This window comes from Elgaria multicarinata, chromosome 11 (genome assembly GCF_023053635.1).
Source record: "Elgaria multicarinata webbii isolate HBS135686 ecotype San Diego chromosome 11, rElgMul1.1.pri, whole genome shotgun sequence".
Taxonomy (NCBI): domain Eukaryota; kingdom Metazoa; phylum Chordata; class Lepidosauria; order Squamata; family Anguidae; genus Elgaria; species Elgaria multicarinata.
In genome coordinates, this window is record NC_086181.1 from 16,779,718 (window position 1) to 16,799,375 (window position 19,658).

General features: G+C 42.3%; 1 protein-coding gene across 4 annotated transcripts in view; it reads right to left on the reverse strand.

The window, feature by feature from the left end:
* LASP1 (LIM and SH3 protein 1) overlaps positions 1–19,273 on the reverse strand; it is a 54,011-nt gene extending 34,738 nt beyond the window's left edge. Inside the window, exons 1-2 of one of the 4 annotated variants that reach the window (XM_063138530.1) lie at positions 18,987–19,273; positions 12,231–12,325 (exon numbers count right to left, since the gene is read on the reverse strand). In XM_063138530.1, coding sequence (XP_062994600.1) covers positions 12,231–12,325; positions 18,987–19,055 — 164 coding nt within the window. In that variant the 5' untranslated portion in view covers positions 19,056–19,273. Of the gene's footprint in view, positions 1–12,230; positions 12,326–13,846; positions 13,923–18,307; positions 18,416–18,986 lie in introns of those variants that run through there. The other 3 variants (XM_063138528.1, XM_063138529.1, XM_063138527.1) reach the window with 3 other exon arrangements.
* Between the last annotated feature and the right edge of the window lie 385 nt (positions 19,274–19,658).

The following is a 19,658-nucleotide window of genomic DNA, read 5'->3' on the forward strand; positions in this document are numbered from 1 at the left end:
TCTTCTTTCATATTCCCCTTTATCTTTAGTAGATATACTTGTGATCAGTCTTTTACGTCGACAGCACCTGCATCTGTCCTAAGCTCTTGAACTAAGGGAGCCCTCAAAGCAAGGAAAAGCAAAACATATATTGCTAACCACTTAAAGGCTTGGGGCCCCACATTTTATGTACAGCACATAAATGTAGATATGACACTGGCTGAGTGGGGAAGTGGAAGATTGATCTTTACAAGAGAATGAATATGAAAGACAAAATACAGAGGCAAAACTACTTCACTGACAGCATTCTGTTTTTAGAAATACAAACAAGCAGCCACAACAGATAAAAGGGAGCTGTTTAAAATCTAGTCAGTCTTTCTGCCATACTGAATGGAAGTAATTAGACCTACACACTGCAAAAGGTGACATTTGTATGAAGTCTGCTACTAGGTGACAGCAATTCCTGAAAAAATATTAAGCTTTTAAGAACAGAGAAAGAAGGAGATGAGTAATAACACAGAGACTAACTTGAAGCAAAGACTTGTGAATGGAGAGCCTTGAGAGCGCAGCAACTCTTGTTAAAGGAAAGGACCCAAGGACAGATGCCAGACTTTTGACAGTCTATAATCCTGGGAAGTTACATGCTATTCAAATGTATGCCCTGATACAGTTTGGAAATCCCGGTTGCCTAGTTTCTAGAGCCAGAAATGGGTGTACTTTTCAACCACCACCAGCTACAGAACAATTTCCTGATTGATCTATAGCGGAAATCAACAAAAGCCATACACTATGATGCCGCCTCTGTGACAGGCTCAAACACAGCAGCAGGAAAGCTGGTGATATACAGGCGTGGTACCACTCATTCACAGTCTTCACCTAACAAGAAAAGCTGACAACAGGCTCGTACTCTCAAGATATCCTTCAAAGAGGAAAGCAACATAAGAAAAATGAAGTTCTCCGCTGGGATTGTTTCTCCAAGATGGCAAATGCTAATCAAGCAATAATTCCTTGGTTTTCAAGTGACAGAATTTTTCAAATAGAAGTACATTTACAATAGCAATACAGGCTTCTCTCAGTCCACTATCATTTTAACAAGGAAGCAACAAAAAGCAAAGTAAAAATGCATTATTTATTTATTTATTACATTTTTATACCGCCCAATAGCCAAAGCTCTCTGGGCGGTTCACAAAAATTAAAACCATAATAAAACAACCAACAGGTTAAAAGCACAAATACAAAATACAGTATAAAAAGCACAAGCAGGATAAAACCACACAGCAAAAATGATATAAGATTAAAATACAGAGTTAGAACAGTAAAATTTAAATTTAAGTTAAAATTAAGTGTTAAAATACTGAGAGAATAAAAAGGCCTTCAGCTGGTGACGAAAGCAGTACAGTGTAGGCGCCAGGCAGACCTCTCTGGAGAGCTCATTCCACAACCGGGGTGCCACAGCGGAGAAAGCCCTCCTCCTAGTAGCCACCTGCCTCACTTCCTTTGGCAGGGGCTCACGAAGAAGGGCCCCTGTAGATGATCTTAAGGTCCGGGCAGGTACATATGGGAGGAGGCATTCCTTCAAATAACCTGGCCCGTCTTTAAATATCAATACCAGCACTTTGAATTGGGCCCGTACCCGGACCTTATTTATTAAGAGGGGGAACTGATGCTCAAATAGCACCAGACAGCCCATGGATTATCAAAAAAAAGCTTTGAACACCCTTCTAAAAATAGAACACAGACCTAAAAAGTGCTGAACTTACAGACTATCACAACATCTGACTCCCATGTGCAGTGATTTTGCACATCCAAAAAGATAGGGAGCACAACTAGGGAGAAGAAGACATCTTATGGAGTCTAGTCATGTAGGAGTGATGGGTCTATGAACTCGGGCAGTGTGATGACCCACCAGAACAGCAATGCATAAAACCAAATAGGTGATCTAGTAATACTTTTTAGTCCTAGATGACTATAATAATCTTCTGCTACAGGAATCAGCCATATCTGTTTCTGAAGGTACAGAACTTGGAAGTTTGCACAATCGAATACTCCACTGCCTTATTTAAGCCATAGTAAACTATGGCGCATGCTGGAGGCCATTTTGGATATTCAAGCCGTGACCATGCTGTCCAAACTCAGGGACTGTGGATTAAGCGAGGGTTAAATAACCCTCACAAGTAAACAACTAAAACAGGCCATGGGTTCTGCAAGGTTATTTAACCTTTACATAACCCACCGTTACTGGGTTTGGACGACATAAGCCACGGAATGAATATTCAGGATGGTTCCTGCAAGCACCACAGCTGGTCATGGCTAAGCCAGGACAACCTATGACAATTGTGCGAATTCAGTCACTGATGGATTGTATTTATTTATTAAATTTATATATGGCTATCTCAACTCCAAAGCTATTTTAGCATTAATTTAGAATGGAGAAACATGCAAACCTACTCACACTAGAATTGGACCCCATTTTAGGCAGAACTGAGAAGACCCATGTGAACATACCCTCTATAAGGGAAGTGGAACTTAGGAGTCAGCACCTAGCCATTGTGAGTAGCAGGTGAACAGTAAAGATAGGATGGGCTAGGACCACCTCATAATTTAAATTAACGCTGCCTTAAAACTTGACACTTGAGGGCTACTGGAATTTTCACAGGAGATGCTGACCATCACAGAAGCTATATGTGCTAAAAGCAGAAGTTACACTAATTATGAAGTAGAGAATAACCTACTCCCAACCAGCACACACACAATATTCTTCCTGGCAAGTTTGGTAGCAGAAGTACGTAACCTATAGCAAGCAAGAGCACTATTCCTCCAGAGCAAGTCCAACAACAAAAAAGCTATTGCTGTTTTAAAGCAGCTGTTCTGCAGAAAAGAACGCTGTGTCTTCCTCCCAAGCAGGAGGAGGGAAGAGGAAATAGCTGTGCAACTAGGCCACTAGCTTCCTGCCAGCTATTTTACAGCACTTCAAGAAATAAAGAGGACTGCTCAGCAGTGTGTGTGCAAGGAAGACAGCCTCTCCGATTAACCACACACTCATACTGTCTTGATCAATACAAGCACCCACTCTCTTTAGTATGGGAAGACAATTGCTGTTCCAATTGCACAATCTTAATACACTGGCTAAACTTGCGTGTGTGTGTGTGTGTGTGTGTGTGTGTGTGTGTGTGTGTGCGCGCGCGCGCACACACACACACAGAGAGAGAGAGAGAGAGAGAGAGAGAGAGAGAGAAAGAGAGAGAGAGAGAGAGAGAGAGAGAGAGAGAGAGAGAGAGATAGCTATACATGCTGATCAAGTTCCAGATTTGGCCTAGGGTATTTTTTATTTTTTTATCTTTGTTATTGCTAATAAATCTAACCTTTCCAGTCTTAGAAGTCTGGGCATGCAAATGAACAGCGAAAGGTATGCTTTTATGTAATCTTAAATTGTTTCTCCGTAAAGTATCACTAGTGGCAGGATATATATTTCTAAGATAAATGTATATGGGAGAAACGAGGGGACGCTTAGTGATATGGTGGGGAAAGGTTAATGCTTCAGTCTATATCCAAATTCCTCCCCCACCCCATCTATTATTATTTTTAATCTGTAGGAAATCCTAATTACAGATCTTATATCATGATCTTCCAAATCATGTCTATGACAAACTTGCATCACAACGGAAACAGACTTTATCAGCGGTAGGCAACCAATGAGTTCCCAGACACCATTCTTGGTGTACACTAACATGCCCTACCTCTCCCATTTCTTTTTCAATAAACATACTTTCTTATCAGCAGCTAAGATTACTGTGAAAGAGGTTTCTGTTATTGCTGGAAACTGTGGGTTCAAAGGACTTCAGTGTGTTGGGGCTTAGACCCCACGTCTGCATTGTACTCAGTATTTTGGGCAGGTTACTTGTCCTTTGCCAAACCTCCCATAGCAGCTATTTTGTAGTGGTGCCTAGGACAAATTCTCAAATGTGCTTGCAGGTAGAGATGTAAAATTTCCAGAAATTTTAAAGACTTGGGAAAACAATTTTTTTTCAGAAAAACAGAAATTTTCAGAAAAATTGAAATAATGCAATATTAGCACTTTTTACAGATTGAAAGTCACTTTGTTACTTTAGGAACATAAAATGTAATTTTGTCCAAGTTGGTTTGGCATAAAATTATTACATTTGGTATATTAAAAGTACCGTATTTCTTCGATTGTAAGACGCCACCAATTGTAAGACGCACACTTATTTCAGTACCACCAACAGGAAAAAACACCCTAAAACACACCTGCAATTCTAAGACGCACCCCATTTTTAGAGATGTTTATATGGGGGAAAAGTGTGTCTTAGAATTGAAGAAATACGGTATAGTGTATTCAAACCATTATTACAAATTTAATTTACTTAAAAAAAAATTTTTTTTTAAATGGTAACAAATGGAGCTACAAGCTCCTGAACTGTAAGGAACCTCTTTGGTTTTGCCAGTTTGAGGAGCAGACAAAAAACAATTTTAAAAAACAACAGAAGAAACCACCAACATTAGTAACAAAGAAAATTATTTATGCCTTCACTAGTCCTCCACAGTGTCAAGAAGACATAAAGCACCCATTCCCATAAAAAGAGCTGAGAAAAAGGGGGGACCAAGTTTCAATGAATATGCATGAAATTTAATTAGGCTCATTTTCTGAGCTATAGCTATCACTATCAGTTTCAGTCTCTGCTTCAGTGGCAGTGCCCCCTAGAGGCAAAAATGCATCTCGCTCTTGCATTTTAGAGTTGTAGTCTTAGTTTGCAACCTAGGATTTATTTGTCCTTTGTGCACAGAAATTGTAATAATCTGATACTGTACATAGTTTTATCTTATGTAAACCGCCCAGAGAGCTTCGGCTATGGAGTGATATACAAATGCAATAAATAATATAAATAATAAGTTTTTAGAAATCATTTGGAGAAGTAAATATCTGAACATCTTGTCTTAAACATTTTATTCATCATGCTAAAATAAAACATCCCATAATCAGTTTTTTCTTTATGTTTTTCAATTTTTCAGAAAAACAAACAAAAAAGGCTTCAGGAAAAAACGGGAGGGGGACACACAGCTTTTTTCCAAATTTTCCTGGTTTTTTTCCGGGCCTTCACATCTTTACTCACAGTTCAAAAAGTAGCTGTATGGAGTAAATCAGCTAAAGCAACAGGGGCTGATTTTAATCAGCGAAATTATGAAGCAAGAATACACTATTTGCCAAGGCTAAATTGGTTCCACTGCGCTACTGTAATAGGTTATAAAAAATAAAATATTAACAAGAGCATTCTATCAATGAGTAGCAACTTTTTAACACTGCCTTCAAAAGGCATCTCTGTACATAGTTTTATTAATAAGCAAATTTAAATATAAATTAAAAAGGCAGGCACATTGCTAATAAGCCTGATAATTATGCTAGGGGATCAACAGAAACATTTGAGGGGGTGATCAAAATGGGATTACTAGAAATGTTTAAACATCTGTACAATCATACATAGTACACAAAAATGTTTTTAACTGGGCAACGAGGATGGAGTTGGAGCAGCAAAAGTCTGTTCGACCAGCTCAGCACAAGTCTGTTCATTTGACCGACAGACTCAGCAAGCTGGAGAACCACCCTGCCTTCCTCTTTCATCAGCAAGACCACCCCCAACAAAAGCAACATAGTGTGAGAACAGCAATACACAGAGACGAAAGGGCACTTTTATTTCGCATGGAGAAAATAAATCACCGTTTCCCTGCCCAGAAAAAAAAAGGAAAATGGAGGGGAAGAGGCAAAGTGACTGCAGGACAGGCACGACGTCATGTGAGTATCACGTTTCAAAATGGCAAACCAGGCAGGACGAGAGTGCGATAAAACGCTGATGTGATGGAGCTCCAAGTTGATCAGAGTTCACATTCTGCTCATAAGCTAACTGGATGACTTTGGGCCACTCTCTCTCACACACACAACCTAGCCTACCACACAGAGTTGTGAAGACAAAGGGAGCAACCCACACCCCTGAACTCAGTGGAGAAAGGGAAAGATACAAGTGTGAACAATAATTTCAAAGAACCAACTTTTCCCCACTACTTGGTCAAATTCCATTACCGATAGCCACAACCTGCAGACATGCAGATACCCATTCTGCTCACTGTATTTTAACTTTTCACTGTAACCTGTACATTAACCCAGTAAGGCCGATCAGTGTTATTCCTATATTACAGATGGGGACTGAGAAAACCTGCCTTGCTTAAGGCCACCTAGCCTGAAAGTGATAATATTCAAATCAGAGATGTCCTGATTCATAGTTCCATCTTAGTCACTATTCTAAACCAGCTCTCTAAAATTGGGGTTAAAGGGGTATTATCAGTCAGTCTAATTTGTTTACAGAGACACTATTGACAGAAGGGGCTAGGAAGTAAGTCCTTGAGATCAGAGCAAACATGCCCCATTCACGGCACCTCACTGATGCAGGGAAGTCTCAGAGCAAACAGCAAAGGCTCCCATTGGAAGGTTATGTTCAGATTACCATATGGCATCAAGACAGCAGAAAGGAAGCCCAGCCTTCTTCCTACTGCTCTCACTGAAAAATAAGCTTACAGCTTGACAGGATGCCAAAGCATGGACAGAGGAAAGCTTGTATTAGGCATGTTTGAAGAAGCAAGCTTGCTCCTGCCAGCATAAACGTGGCCTTTTCCCCTCCCCACTCCTCAGAAAATGATAGGACGTTCATTGTGCAGTTCCAGTTCTTATGAGGGCTGTTTAGAAAGGAAGGCCTTGTGAGCAACACTACAAGTTGCCAGTACGACTCTGCCAGCAATTATCATAGTTGCAGTCCACCCCACCCCAAAATATTATGCCAAATAGTACATAAGGAGGTTTTGCCTCAACCTATTGTATACACTTTATATTAAATTTAGTGGCTGAAGTGTCACACAGTTCTGTGCTTTTGGCAAGGAATAGTGTTTGGAAAAGACTCTGAGGTAAATTAACATCAGCACAGACTAAAGTAAGGGTAAATCCACCACTTCCAATCTAGAGCTTTTCAGAGACACTCACTGGGTTTGGATCACACGATAACCAACAATAAATTATTGTGTCGTCTGTTGGGACTTCTTAACATCACAGTTGGTTATTCTGCTGAAATAACCAGTGCAAATAACCAACGATGTGCAGAGTTGATTATTTGAACAACTGTTGGTTATTGTGTTGAGTGTCAGACACTGTTGACTATTTTGTTGCACACAGTTGATTTATTTTCAGCAACTACATAGTCCCCTGGCAGGAGTGACCAAAGCGGCAGCTGCCGCTCTAGTCCAATTGGCTGATGGGATACCAGCAGGAGGACTGAGGGGATGTGTCAAACACATCATTGACTAATAGTTGACTCATCGCTGGCCTTAATCCACACCACAGTTTATTATAGTCATGTCGTGTGGGGAGTACCCCCTCAATAATCAACTGTGGAGTTGACTAGTAAATGTAGGTTGCTTACCTGTAACTGTAGTTCTTCGAGTGGTCATCTATGCATTCACACATATGGGCTTTGCGCCTGCGCAGAGACCTGGATCGGAACCTTCTATAGCTAAGTGAAACGTTTTTGGCAGGAACCCCTCCCCCGCGCCACTGCGCATGTCTCCGGGGTTCCCGCCCTTACCTCAGTTTACAGGAGTCCGACATTGTGCCCCCACAAACATGAGTGTAAACAGAAATATCTCAACTGTATATTATACTACAGATAATAAAAATATCATATATACACCTTGTATACCACCAAGAGGGGACGGTGGGTGGGTTGTGTGAATGCATAGATGACCACTTGAAGAACTACAGTTACAGGTAAGCAACCTGCATTTCTTCATCGTGGTCTCTATGCATCACACATATGGGCGAGTAGCAAGCTGACATACCTTGGAGGTGGGTTGGTGCATCACCCTAGGACCTCAGAGAGCACTGTCCTCCCAAAGGAGCAGTCCTGTCGAGCACGAGTGTCCAAACTGTAGTGTTTGACAAACATGGATGGTGTGGACCAGGTTGCAACTTCACAAATGTCTGTCAACGGGACACCCCTGTTGAAGGCAACAGATGTTGCTACAGCTCTTGTAGAATGAGCTGTCACAGGTTGTTGCAGCTTTAGCTTTGAGAGAGCATAAGCAAGTTCAATTGTTTCTACAATCCAGCGTGACAACCGCTGGCATGACACAGGTAGACCCTTGGATGGCTCTCCATAACAAACAAATAATTGCTTTGTTTTTCTAAAACTCTCAGTCCTCGCCTTGTAAAAAGCGAGAGCCCTTCTTACGTCAAGCGTGTGTAACGACACATCCAGCGGTGTTGCTGGATTCGGAAAGAAGGCTGGTAAGATGATGTGCTGAGACAGATGAAAGGTTGACACTACTTTAGGTAGGAAAGCTGGGTCTGGGCGTAGTACAACCTTGTCTTTATGAAAAATTGTATAGGGTGCGTATATACTGAGAGCTCTAAGCTCACTCGCACGCCTTGCAGATGTTATGACCACTAGGAAGACAGTCTTGAATGTCAAAAGTCTGAGATCTGCCGTGGCCATGGGCTCAAAAGTTTTCCTTGTCAGTGATTGTAGCACAACTGACAGGCTCCACGATGGAATGATGTCCTTGAAGAAGGATTTTGAAGAAAAAATCGTGAAAAACGCTAAGAGGTTCGTTCTGCAGGTCTAGGCACAATGGCGGACGACGAAGAACTGAGGTAAGGGCGGGAACCCCGGAGACATGCGCAGTGGCGCAGGGGAGGGGTTCCTGCAAAAAACGTTTCACTTAGCTATAGAAGGTTCCGATCCAGGTCTCTGCGCAGGCGCAAAGCCCATATGTGTGATGAATAGAGACCACGATGAAGAACTTATTGTGTTATCCAAATGCAGCCTCATATTTCAACACATTTTCAACCTTGTCCTCATATTTATGGGGGCTGGAATTCAGCTATCACCTAAATAAAGGAATCCTAGCTAGTCATATGGGTTTTAACTAATTAAATCTGAGAAAATTTGTAAATGAATAAAAACAGTTCTGAAGAAAAGTGTATTTGAGATAGTGTATACATGTGTGACATTAGCCACCATCTTAGAAGAGGCACAGACCTAGCCAGCACGATAGAAAAAGGCACAATGGCTGAATCAGCCCATTTTCTCATGAGAAATAAGAAATTGCTTCCACCGTACTTACCAGTTTTTTGTATGTACTTGTATTAAAAATACACACATAATTCTACTACGCAGTTAATTGGGGCGGGGGGCGGGAGTGAGGGATAACCTTTAAATATTTGTTAAAAACGTCCAGTTAAATATTGCAGGCTCAGTCAGAAGGCTTATTTTCACACTTTCCATTACATACATAGTTTGAACTTTATTTTGAAGAGGTTTGTTTTGCTTTTTAAAGTAAAAGTCAAGATGTAATGAATGAATATTTCATGTCTGATCTCCTGAGACATGCCAAATTTGACATGTGGAAAACTAGGCACCAAAAAGCTCAGTACCACCCTACCCGCAATATATTCTTATTCTGGACACACTAGAAGCCCTCCTATAGTTCTAGCCCAGAGAGGCAATATGTCAAGGAGGAGTGTCACCTAGTCACCACCTTGGGCTATTGGGGAACCTTAATTGATAAGGTAGCATCATACATAGATTCTCATCTCCTAATAGGTAGCAGCCACATTCGTCTCAGTGTACAACCAGAATCACAGCAAATGCCCTGGGGGAAGACAGTGCCTGTCTTGGTAAGCAGGGTCCAGTATTGGCTAAAGTATCCCATATCTCTAGACAGAAGTGGTAGTGGGAACATAAGTATAAACAGTGGAACACTCCCAGCATTTAGAACAAGGGTTCACAGCTTCCCCCCACCCCTGACCACCTGCACTGCAACTCCCATGAGTGCTCCAACCTCTGCCACTGCCAGTGAATTCCCTCCCCCGGTGATCCTGATAAAGATCACTCTTTCCACACTGGTAGCAGCAGCAAGGATAGAAAAAGCTATATCAAGATCTCTACGGGAAGGGATGGAAAGAAGTCTCCCCACCGCCAGAGATTCTGATACAGATTACTCTTTTCTCACTCCTGCTAGAAATAAGGAAAGAGCAATCTGTATCAGTATTGGTGGGATGTGTATGTGCACGTGTGCGCATATCCACACATGCATGTGTGTGGCCCACGAGTCCCAAAATGTTGTGCACCCCTGGTTTAGAAGTTTCTGGATGTGCCATAAGCTATTGATAGAACACAACTTCATTTTCTTTATTATTACAAAATTAGTCTCACAGAAGTTCCCAAAGGGAAATATTACTTTTTCCGTCTCTTCAGGATGCCAAGTAGCAGGAGTGGGTCAAAGGTTGCAGGCAGTCATCATTTTCACAGGCTTTACACAATCCCGTGTTTATATTAGCAAATCATCATAGCTAACCACATGTTTCTTGCATGTCTCATTTCTTAAATATATCTATCACTTGCTTTCATCTTTGGAACACATTAATGTGTGTATATTATATATTTTGACCTTACTGAAATAAAAACAACAAGTCCTTTTACTTATGTAGTAATTGGTAAAAAAAGGAAGCTCTTACAAAGAATAAACCAAAAACCTTTACCTAAACTAGTTTACCAAGCTTTTCACTAAGGGAACCCACCAGCCATATTTTGACATTTTAGAGCTATCTCCAAGTGAAATTCTCTTACCCATGACTCTTCACCTTATGTATTGGGGCAGATTGAAGCTGTGATTACATCTTGTTGTGTCATTTGAAGCTGGTGAGGGTAGGCTGTATGGGACTTGAACAACCCCACAGAATCCATGACTGTTTTAGGGTTATGCGACTGTTTTAGGGTTTCAATCTCACACAACCCACCGCAGCCAGGTTTGGATGGCACAATAAGTCGCAATTACAGCTTGAATTTTCAGGATGGTGGCCCTGATGAGCTGCAGCAATTGTGCGAACCCAGTCAATATCTAATACCAATCTATGGATAGGAATCAAGGAGAGGGAGAGAGGATGAGGGTTTGATAGAAGACCGAAGGCAGTAAGACAAATCCTGCTGGAGAAGGCTCCTGCTGGGCTGGTTTTGTTTTGTGCATATAGTTTTATGTATCCATTGCATTTAATAAATGCTGTGAGCCACTTCAAGCACTCCAGTAGACAAGTAAGATATAATTAGTCTACTGAATAAAATAATTCTAGCGAACTGTGATGTCTTTGAACTGTCAGCGTTTTAATGTTTATTATCCAGATGGTAAATAAGTTTAAGATTCTTAGATGGTTTCTCCAGAAGACACCAATATTTGAGGAAGCAGCATCTGTATCCTGTGTGGCTAGCCACCTCTCGCTTATAATTACCAACTATGTTCTTCATGTTACATACTTAAGTATAACTTTTGCTTTTTACCAAAATTCCTAATCTTAACCTGCTCCCAGCCTTTCCCCTTCCTTAATCATTTCAGAATACCTCTCAAGCTTTCTTGCCCCTACTGCTATGAACAAAATCTTTCTCTCACTTACATCTTTATACTTGAGCTCTATTACTTTCCAAAGTTTAAATATTTTCACTTTCCTGTTCTTCTGTTCATGACATTGTTCTATGTACAACATCTTGCCTGTTTCAATTCTCTATGTCTAGAATTCTCTCTCCAAAACCTTCCTCAAAATCCACTAGTCCAGAGCTTTTCCTGAACCACTGCCATTACTTCATCCACACACCATACTTGCTAGTCCATCACATTGGTATTATTCATCTAAGCTTAGTATTACAACCATTCAGGCAAGGAATGACCCCGTTCAGACATGCAAAGCCATGGTGGTTAAGCATTTTGAGCTAAACATTATGGCTCAGCATGTTGTGTGAACCATTCTTAACCATGGTGGCTACATAACCACGGTTTAAACACACTCACTAAACATCTGCTGCAAAAGGCTTAGTGGCCTAACCATGGCTTAGCATGTCAACTGAACAGGGTCATTGTGTCACTTTGTGGTCTATGTCACTTATCATGTTCTTGCCATTCACTCCATCAAGAGCAGAGAAAGTGACAGGGCTTTGAAAAGATACCAATAGACTAAACAGGGTTAAGGACGCCCTAACTCCAGAAGTATTAACCCAGATTTTTTCCTCATACCTCTTGGCTGCTGAAGAAGTCCAGCAGTACAAGCACATTGAGACCTACAAAAAAATACAGTCCCTTAAAATTTATTTTTTGCACCTAGTGCTACAGAGTAGGAGGGCAAGGTGTTGGGAGCATAGGCAACTTACGCATTGCAGTATGGCTTCTTCTCATAGCCCTTGTAGTTTTTCATGTTGAGAGTCATCTTGCAGACCTCGCAGTGGAAACATGCTTTATGCCAGTACTGGGGGAAATATAAGAAAGAAGTGTAAATCAAAATGTTTCCAGTTGTTATTTCTTCCTAGCTGAAGTAGCAACAGTCATTAGCCATGTCTCTAGTAATGATATTCAAGATAATTTTGCAGCAGAATTATTTCTGAAGTAACCCAGAGCACCCTCCATGCCTTTATGAAAGCTTGTTTAGGCATATGCTCACCCCTATTTAGTCTTTTAACTCTACCCAAAACACACTGTGTTTAAAAAGTAAGTCCAGGGAAAACATTCCTTTGTTAAAAATAAATAGGTTACTGGCTGAATATAAACAAGTATTACTAGCTTATACAATTTAGTTAGCTCTAACAGATTGTGCTATATTGGCAAACACTGAGCCTTAAAGGAAGTATTTGCAACTCACTACCTGACTGCAGCAAGAGCCCTCTTCCCCACAACAGGAAGTTGCCATATTTGGCCTTAGAACAGAAATATAATCCTGATACCCTGAGAAAGGTCTCCTTTCACAGTAACTTCAAAAGTAGCCTAGGCTTCCCAACCGGTCTTGGAAGATAGCTTATCATGAAAGATTGATGTAAAAGCAGCCTTGATTCCAAGACACCTTCCTAAGAGTATGTTACATCCTCTGATATGCAAACACAAGAAGAAAGTTCCAAACTGAGAAGAGGTGGCATTGGATTGTCAACCCCAACTATTCTGACAGAGTACAAAAATTCATCCCTACAACCACATGCTGGTGAACTCTTGTAGCCAAGCAACCTGCCTACTTCACTACAAAATCCTGGATTTTGTGAGCAACAGCAGGAGATGCTTCTCGGCCTTCTGAAAATCCTGCCAAATTTCTTCCAAATTTGATAGGATGAAAGTGTAATTATTTAGCCTTATGGTGCAAACAAAGCAAATTAACGTATGGCAACTTCTATTGCCTTAATTGAACTCCAAATTCCACAGATCATTTTGGGAGATTCTGAAAAGTATTCAGCACTGATAGCATAAGGAAGGGGAAGTTAGGTTATCATGGGATGCAATGTACATGTTCAAGAGGAACTATGTTGGCTAGTGCTGATAGGAGTTGTAGGCCAAAACACCTTGGTGGCCATAAGTTGCCCACCCCTGCTTTAAACAAAGAGGACAGACTTCAGTCCCTCACAGTTCTGTAGAAAGTATCAGATACTGTGTTGCATGATACCATCAAACCTAGTTGGACCCCTTTGTCTACAGGTTCTATCGAGTGATATTTGTTTCTTTCATCAAGTGCAAAATTACAGGTATTTAAACAAGTCTGTCTTTTAGCAACTGCCACATTTCTATTTAATAACCAAGATCTATGAGTAGGTTTGCTATTCCTCTGGAACATGGTGGTTGCAAAGTATTCTGGAGCCAACTAATATTATGGAAATTCCGGTATGAATGAGCATACCACACCCAATATTTAAACATAGCCACAACCCAAATGACAGGAGCATGTAATGACTCAGTAGCAGAACAGAGGGAGCCTGCCTCACTTTGATCGCCAAGGGCAACAGATTCGCACCTTCATCTGTGGCTGAAAGCCAATTCCACTCGAAGAAGTAAATGTCTATATTCTTCAGCTCAGCAGGGCCCTCTGACTGCAAACAGGCAAAACTCGTTCACCATTCTATCTGCAATGTAACCAACTTCATAGCTATACATTAGAGAGATCTTGATCTCTAATGCATAGATATGGGATCCCATTTTAGCCCTAGGTCTTTCAGACTCTTCCGTTTATAGGTATTTCAAGATGCCCATAACAACCTGGACAAAGGACTATTTGGGTACAAAAGTACTGGATTTTGTGTAACCTACCCATAGTGGCAGATTTTTAGTGCAAGTAAATAGATTACGGGTTGACAAAATTGCATAGCTGGTTGGCTATGCAGGTTTTTCTCTGTAGTTCATTACAAAAAATCTAGACATATGGGCAATAACAAGTCATCCACAACTAAAAAGATGCAGGGCTGAAGAGAGCCTCAGATAGCTCATCAAAACTACAACCTTCCCACCTCTAGTATGTATGCAGACATTAGGCTGACTGCAAATTGCATCTCAAACTCACATAACCAAGGCCTATGCAATTCACATACTGCCCCAGACAAGAAGCTATTCATACTTCAACTTAATAACAGTTTGTAGTAAAATGGCATGGCACCAAGTACAGTATGTAAAGGTAAAGTTTACAGCCACATAGGATCTTTAACAGGTCCTTCATGGAACAACCTACTAAGTCTAAAACTGGCATAATGTAGGGCTATGTTCATATGAAGAGTTATTTCAGTTTAACAAACATGCTACAGGTCCTCAACAATTAAAAAATCCTCAATTGTTCTGAAAGCAATTAAAAATGAGGAAGGATCAGGAATACATCCTCTCACTACAGAACTGTGTGTGCAAACATTATGTAGGGCCCCATTTTTCTCCTACTAAAACCACATCTGGCCACCACAGAAAATATGGCTATTACATGGTAGAAAGCAGAGTTAAGAGAATGTATCTCCACATTACTCCACTAAAAGCAATCTGAGGAAGGAAGGGGAACAGCATTGCATACCCATGTAAGATTAAGACAGAAGGTAGCCACAGATTCACCATATCTAATAGAAGTGTCTAATGCTGTTCATGTCAATGCAGCAGAAATAATGGCAGATTCAAACAATGACAAGTATAGTAAAGTTATGTGTTACAACGGCCAGTGTGGCTTAATGGACAGCAGATAGGAATGTGACATGAAAAATCAGAACTCTTATTCAGCTATTGTCCTCACCAGACTTCTCATTCACCCTCAGTTTTTCATCTGCAAGACGGAAATACTAATCTACTTCATATGGAGGAGGAAGAAATAGTATGAAGCACTTATTTATTGTTACATTTATATCCCACCGTTTTTCCTCTCCATTTTATTCTCACAACAGCCCTGTGAGCTAGGTTAGGCTGAGAGCAAGTTAATGGCACGAAATCACCTAATGAGCTTCATGGCCAGGTGGGGATTAGAACATGGATCTTGTGAGTCCCAGTCCAACCACCACACCACATTGGCTCACATGATACATAGTATAGCTTGCCACCACTGCTTTTACTCAACCAGCTTCTGATGATTGAATACAAGCACAGGAGAAAAGCACAAACTATTTGGGGTTTCAAGAACTATCAGGTTCCATTTAATATCTTAAAATACAGAAAATGTAAGAAGTTTATGCTCAAAGACATGCAGCCAGAGTCACAAGGTTCCTCAGAAACTCACTTTTCTTTAATGTAACAACTATAGCCAGAATTAAGCCACCAAGACACATAAAACCCATACGTAATATGTGGAAATCTTATTAGCCATTATCTGAGAAATTGACAATACAGTGGTCTGCATACTAAGGAAAACTAGGAAACCATGTCAAATCTCAATTTTGACATCACCTTCCAGTTGGCTGTATATAGTTATATCATATGGAAGTAAACTTTATAAATACTGTCCTTTTAACATCAGCCTGACACTCATCCTATGTGCAATTCCTATGTCCCACTGCTTTGAAATCACAGCAAACGGATATAGCCTTGACTTTGGGTGCTGCCTGAGGAAGCCTGTACGTCACAGTTTTTGCATTCTCCAAATAGCAACAGAGATAACTAAAAAAGCAGTTTTGAACCTGGTGCTCAGTCTGATCCCCACTACAGTTCTATAGCATATGTAGAACCCACATATAGCTGAATTCCATATTAATCTCTAAGAGCTGAAGGGTACTGCACTGTGAGGTATAGGAGGGAATCATCTGTGAAATCCGAACATAACACTTTTTCTTCATTTACCCCACTTTCACCCCCAACGCTAAAGTTGTTCCCTGAAACACTGGTTCAATTCTAGCTGTCAATTAGAATCAATAGAACTTGCTCTGAATGCAGTTAGACCAAAGTGGCTCTACTGTTGACATCAGAAGACCTGCTACCAGAAATCTCAGCAATAGTCATTGAATTAAGAGTCTCCATCACAACTTCAAACACAGATATCTAATCAGTAGGTGTAACTTGTGGCAACATACTTCTCACCTCACCTCCAAAAGAGGCACAGTATGCAGGGCTGGAGAACCCTGAGTGCCATATCATCCAGGCATATAAACAACTGAACCTTTTAAAAGCCCAACACATAGATTGGTGTTGGCAAGGAATATAATCCTGATGAACCTGTAAATATACCACATGGCACACAATTGTGCAATATACAAGACACACATGGTGGAATATTCCTATCCCACTAAAACAACGGACGCCCTCACATTAACTTCAAAGGTCACCAAACCAGGATAAGTGGGTAGAGCAGTCTCTTGAATTTGGAATGTTGTATTGAGACATTTTAATTTTTCAGACTTATCTTCTATACAAAGTTGGGGAAGGCCAGTACCAAGTACAAACAGTACAGAAGATTCTATTGGGGCAACAACAGTTCAGAGTAATTAGTAAGTTTTTCTGCTACTGACAAAATATAAGCAAAACCAAATTAATTTCTCCTTAATCATGGGGTACTACATATAAGATTTTAAAGCTCATTAAACCACTACAACCAACAATAGCAGAAGGAGGAAGTCAACCCTTTAAAGAAGTCAATAAAACCAATTCTAAGTTTTTTTAAAGTATGAAACACTGCAGAACAATCAATCTAAAGAGAGGAGACAGGGGAAAAGAATCTAATGTAAAGCAGATGATAGAGTAAGTCCCTTTTCATTTTGTCTGTAGAAACATCCAGCTGTGTTTGTTAGTGTGTAAGAAAAAACACTGGAAAAATTCTCTTTGTTACTGGCTTCATTAGAAGCCAGTTTTAAACATTTTTTTAAAAGATCCAGAAGTTATGGCACTTATATTGCTTTTTAAACAGGGGCTGAAACAAGCAGCTGACAACGTGGCTCAAATTCCTGTCTTTTGACCTTAGTCAAAACTGGAGTTACTCCAACATCAATTCAGCTGCGCCATACGTTGTTTTTTTAAGAGAGGAATTGAAAAAGGTGCTTTTCTCCAAAACTTTCATGCAACAATCTCTTACTGGACAGATAGCTTAGAAGTCTTATTAAAAAAAGTAAGTATACTATTGTCTAACTAATTTACCAGCATATGGGGTGGGGTGGGAGGAACAACCCAGATAGAAAAGAGGCAGAAAAAATACTAGGTGTGAGGCCTGTACTGGTTTGTTTACATTAGCTCGGTATTCACACCCTTCAGCAAAAGGGGAAGATTGCAGCATTTAAGGGTGAGTGATACCTTCACAGTCACTAAGCACAAGGAGAGAATCTATTTCAAGTGCCAGATTCATGATCTAAGAACACATATCTCCTGAAGTCATTTGCCCTCTTGACAACACATGCCCATTGCCCTTTTTTCATTTCTGACCCCTTAAAGCCAGGCTTCTTGCGAGAAAGGATCAACAGGATTCAATCAATCAGATCTATTGTCATACTACATAAATTTCAGATGCTTAAGTGTCAGACCTACCAAGACCAGAAGTGAGACTACCCACACAAACACAACACCTTGTCACCCCTCCCCACTCTTAAACACCATATCCCACCAAAGACCTGCTTTCCCCAAGTTATTTCAAGATTTCTGTCCACAATCATGCCTGCCTTCCCCAAGCCCTCTCCATAGTTCCTCCCAGAAGTCTCCCAAATTGCATTACTTTCTGTGCAACACATGACAGATGAGATTTGAAATTTAGCAGCAGCTCCCACTACGTACTACTCTCCCCCCACCCACCCTGACTCCCCCCAGCACTGAAAGACAGGCTGCTTGTCATCATCCCCCACACCCTGCAGGCATATACCACTCTCTACAGCCCCCTTTCCCCTCCCATGCACCTTTGAAGTTGCCTCCTGGGCACCACTCTCACCCTAGGGGGCTTCCACATCAACCACATCCTATTCACTGCCAGCAAATCCACCCCCTGCCATTCCACACCCAGTACCCACCCCCCAACACACACACAAGCACTTCGAATCTGCACCTAGCAATCAGCTCTGCAATGGTTCCCTTCCAAGAATAACCTGTTACTGCCATCTTTCTAGACTTGTCACACTCCCCTTTCTCTCATGTTGTCTACCATGCCCTTCGCCCTGCAACTCCCGCCACGGATGCCCTCAGCAACTCCCTCCTCCCCGCCTACTTTTTGGTTCAACCTACCTTGCCCTCTCCTATTCGCAACCCCCTAGCCACTCTCAAATCGTCCCCCTTCCTCCTCCCCTTTGTGCTTTCTACACACTTACTCCCCTTCTCCCTCCTTCCTCTCCTTCCGGCCATTCCTCACTTTGGGGCCTGCATTCCTCCCCTGCCAACTCGCCCGTCTTCCCCAAGAAATGCCCCCTCCCTTCACGGCACACACCTAGAGAGCCCCCTTTTATCCGTACAACCCCCCTCCGGCGGCCAGCAATTCCTCTTCCGCCCTCTCTCTCTCTCTCTCTCTCTCTCTCTCTCTCTCAGACACACACACACTTCCAACTGCTTCTCCTCGCCCCCTCCCCACCCAACCAACCACCCACCGACCCACCCAGCCCCGCCCCACCCTCGCTCTCCCCACCCCCGCTTTCTCGCCTTCCTGACTTTCCCCCCACCCCCACCCCACCCTCCCCCGGCACACCGCCTCGACCGCCTCCCAGCGGTCCCCGTCCTCCCCTCAGAGCACTTACCTTGTCGAGGCAGTTCACCTTCTCGGTCGGGTAAACGATCTTGCCGCAGCGGGCGCAGCTGGGGTTCATGGCGGCGGAAGCGGGGAGTGTGCCTGGGCGTGCGGATGAAGGGGAAGGGGCGAGAGAGAGAGAGAGAGCGCGCGTCCGTCCCCGCTGCCTCCAAAACCGCGCCCGCGGCGGGGCTACGCGAAGCGAGGGGAAGTCAGGCAGGCGAGGCGAAGTCAGGCAAGGCAAGGCAGGAAGCCGCCCCGGCAACGGCTGGAATCGACTGAGGGGAGAGGGGCGCGGCGAGTGGCTTGGCTGGCAGCTCTCGCGCTCTCCTCCCGCGCCTCCGCCCTCTTCCTCGTCAGCTTGAGCAAGCAAGCAAGCGCGCGCCCAGCGGCGGAGGAGGAGGAGGAGGAGGAGGAGGAATGGGAGGGAGGGAACGGCGGGCGGGGGCGCGCGCGCGTGTGTGTCCTGGAGCAACGGCAAAGGGAAGAAGGGGGAAGGGTGCGCGTGTGCGCCGTGGTTGGGTGAGTGAAACCGCTGAGGAGAACCTGAAAAACTGGCTGCAGTCTCTCATTGACAAGAGGCTACTACATAACGTACGTGTGTGTGTGTGAGAGAGAGAGGGAGTAACGAGGGCTTCCGGTTCCTTCTTCCATGTGTAATCCTCTACTACCTGCATACCTG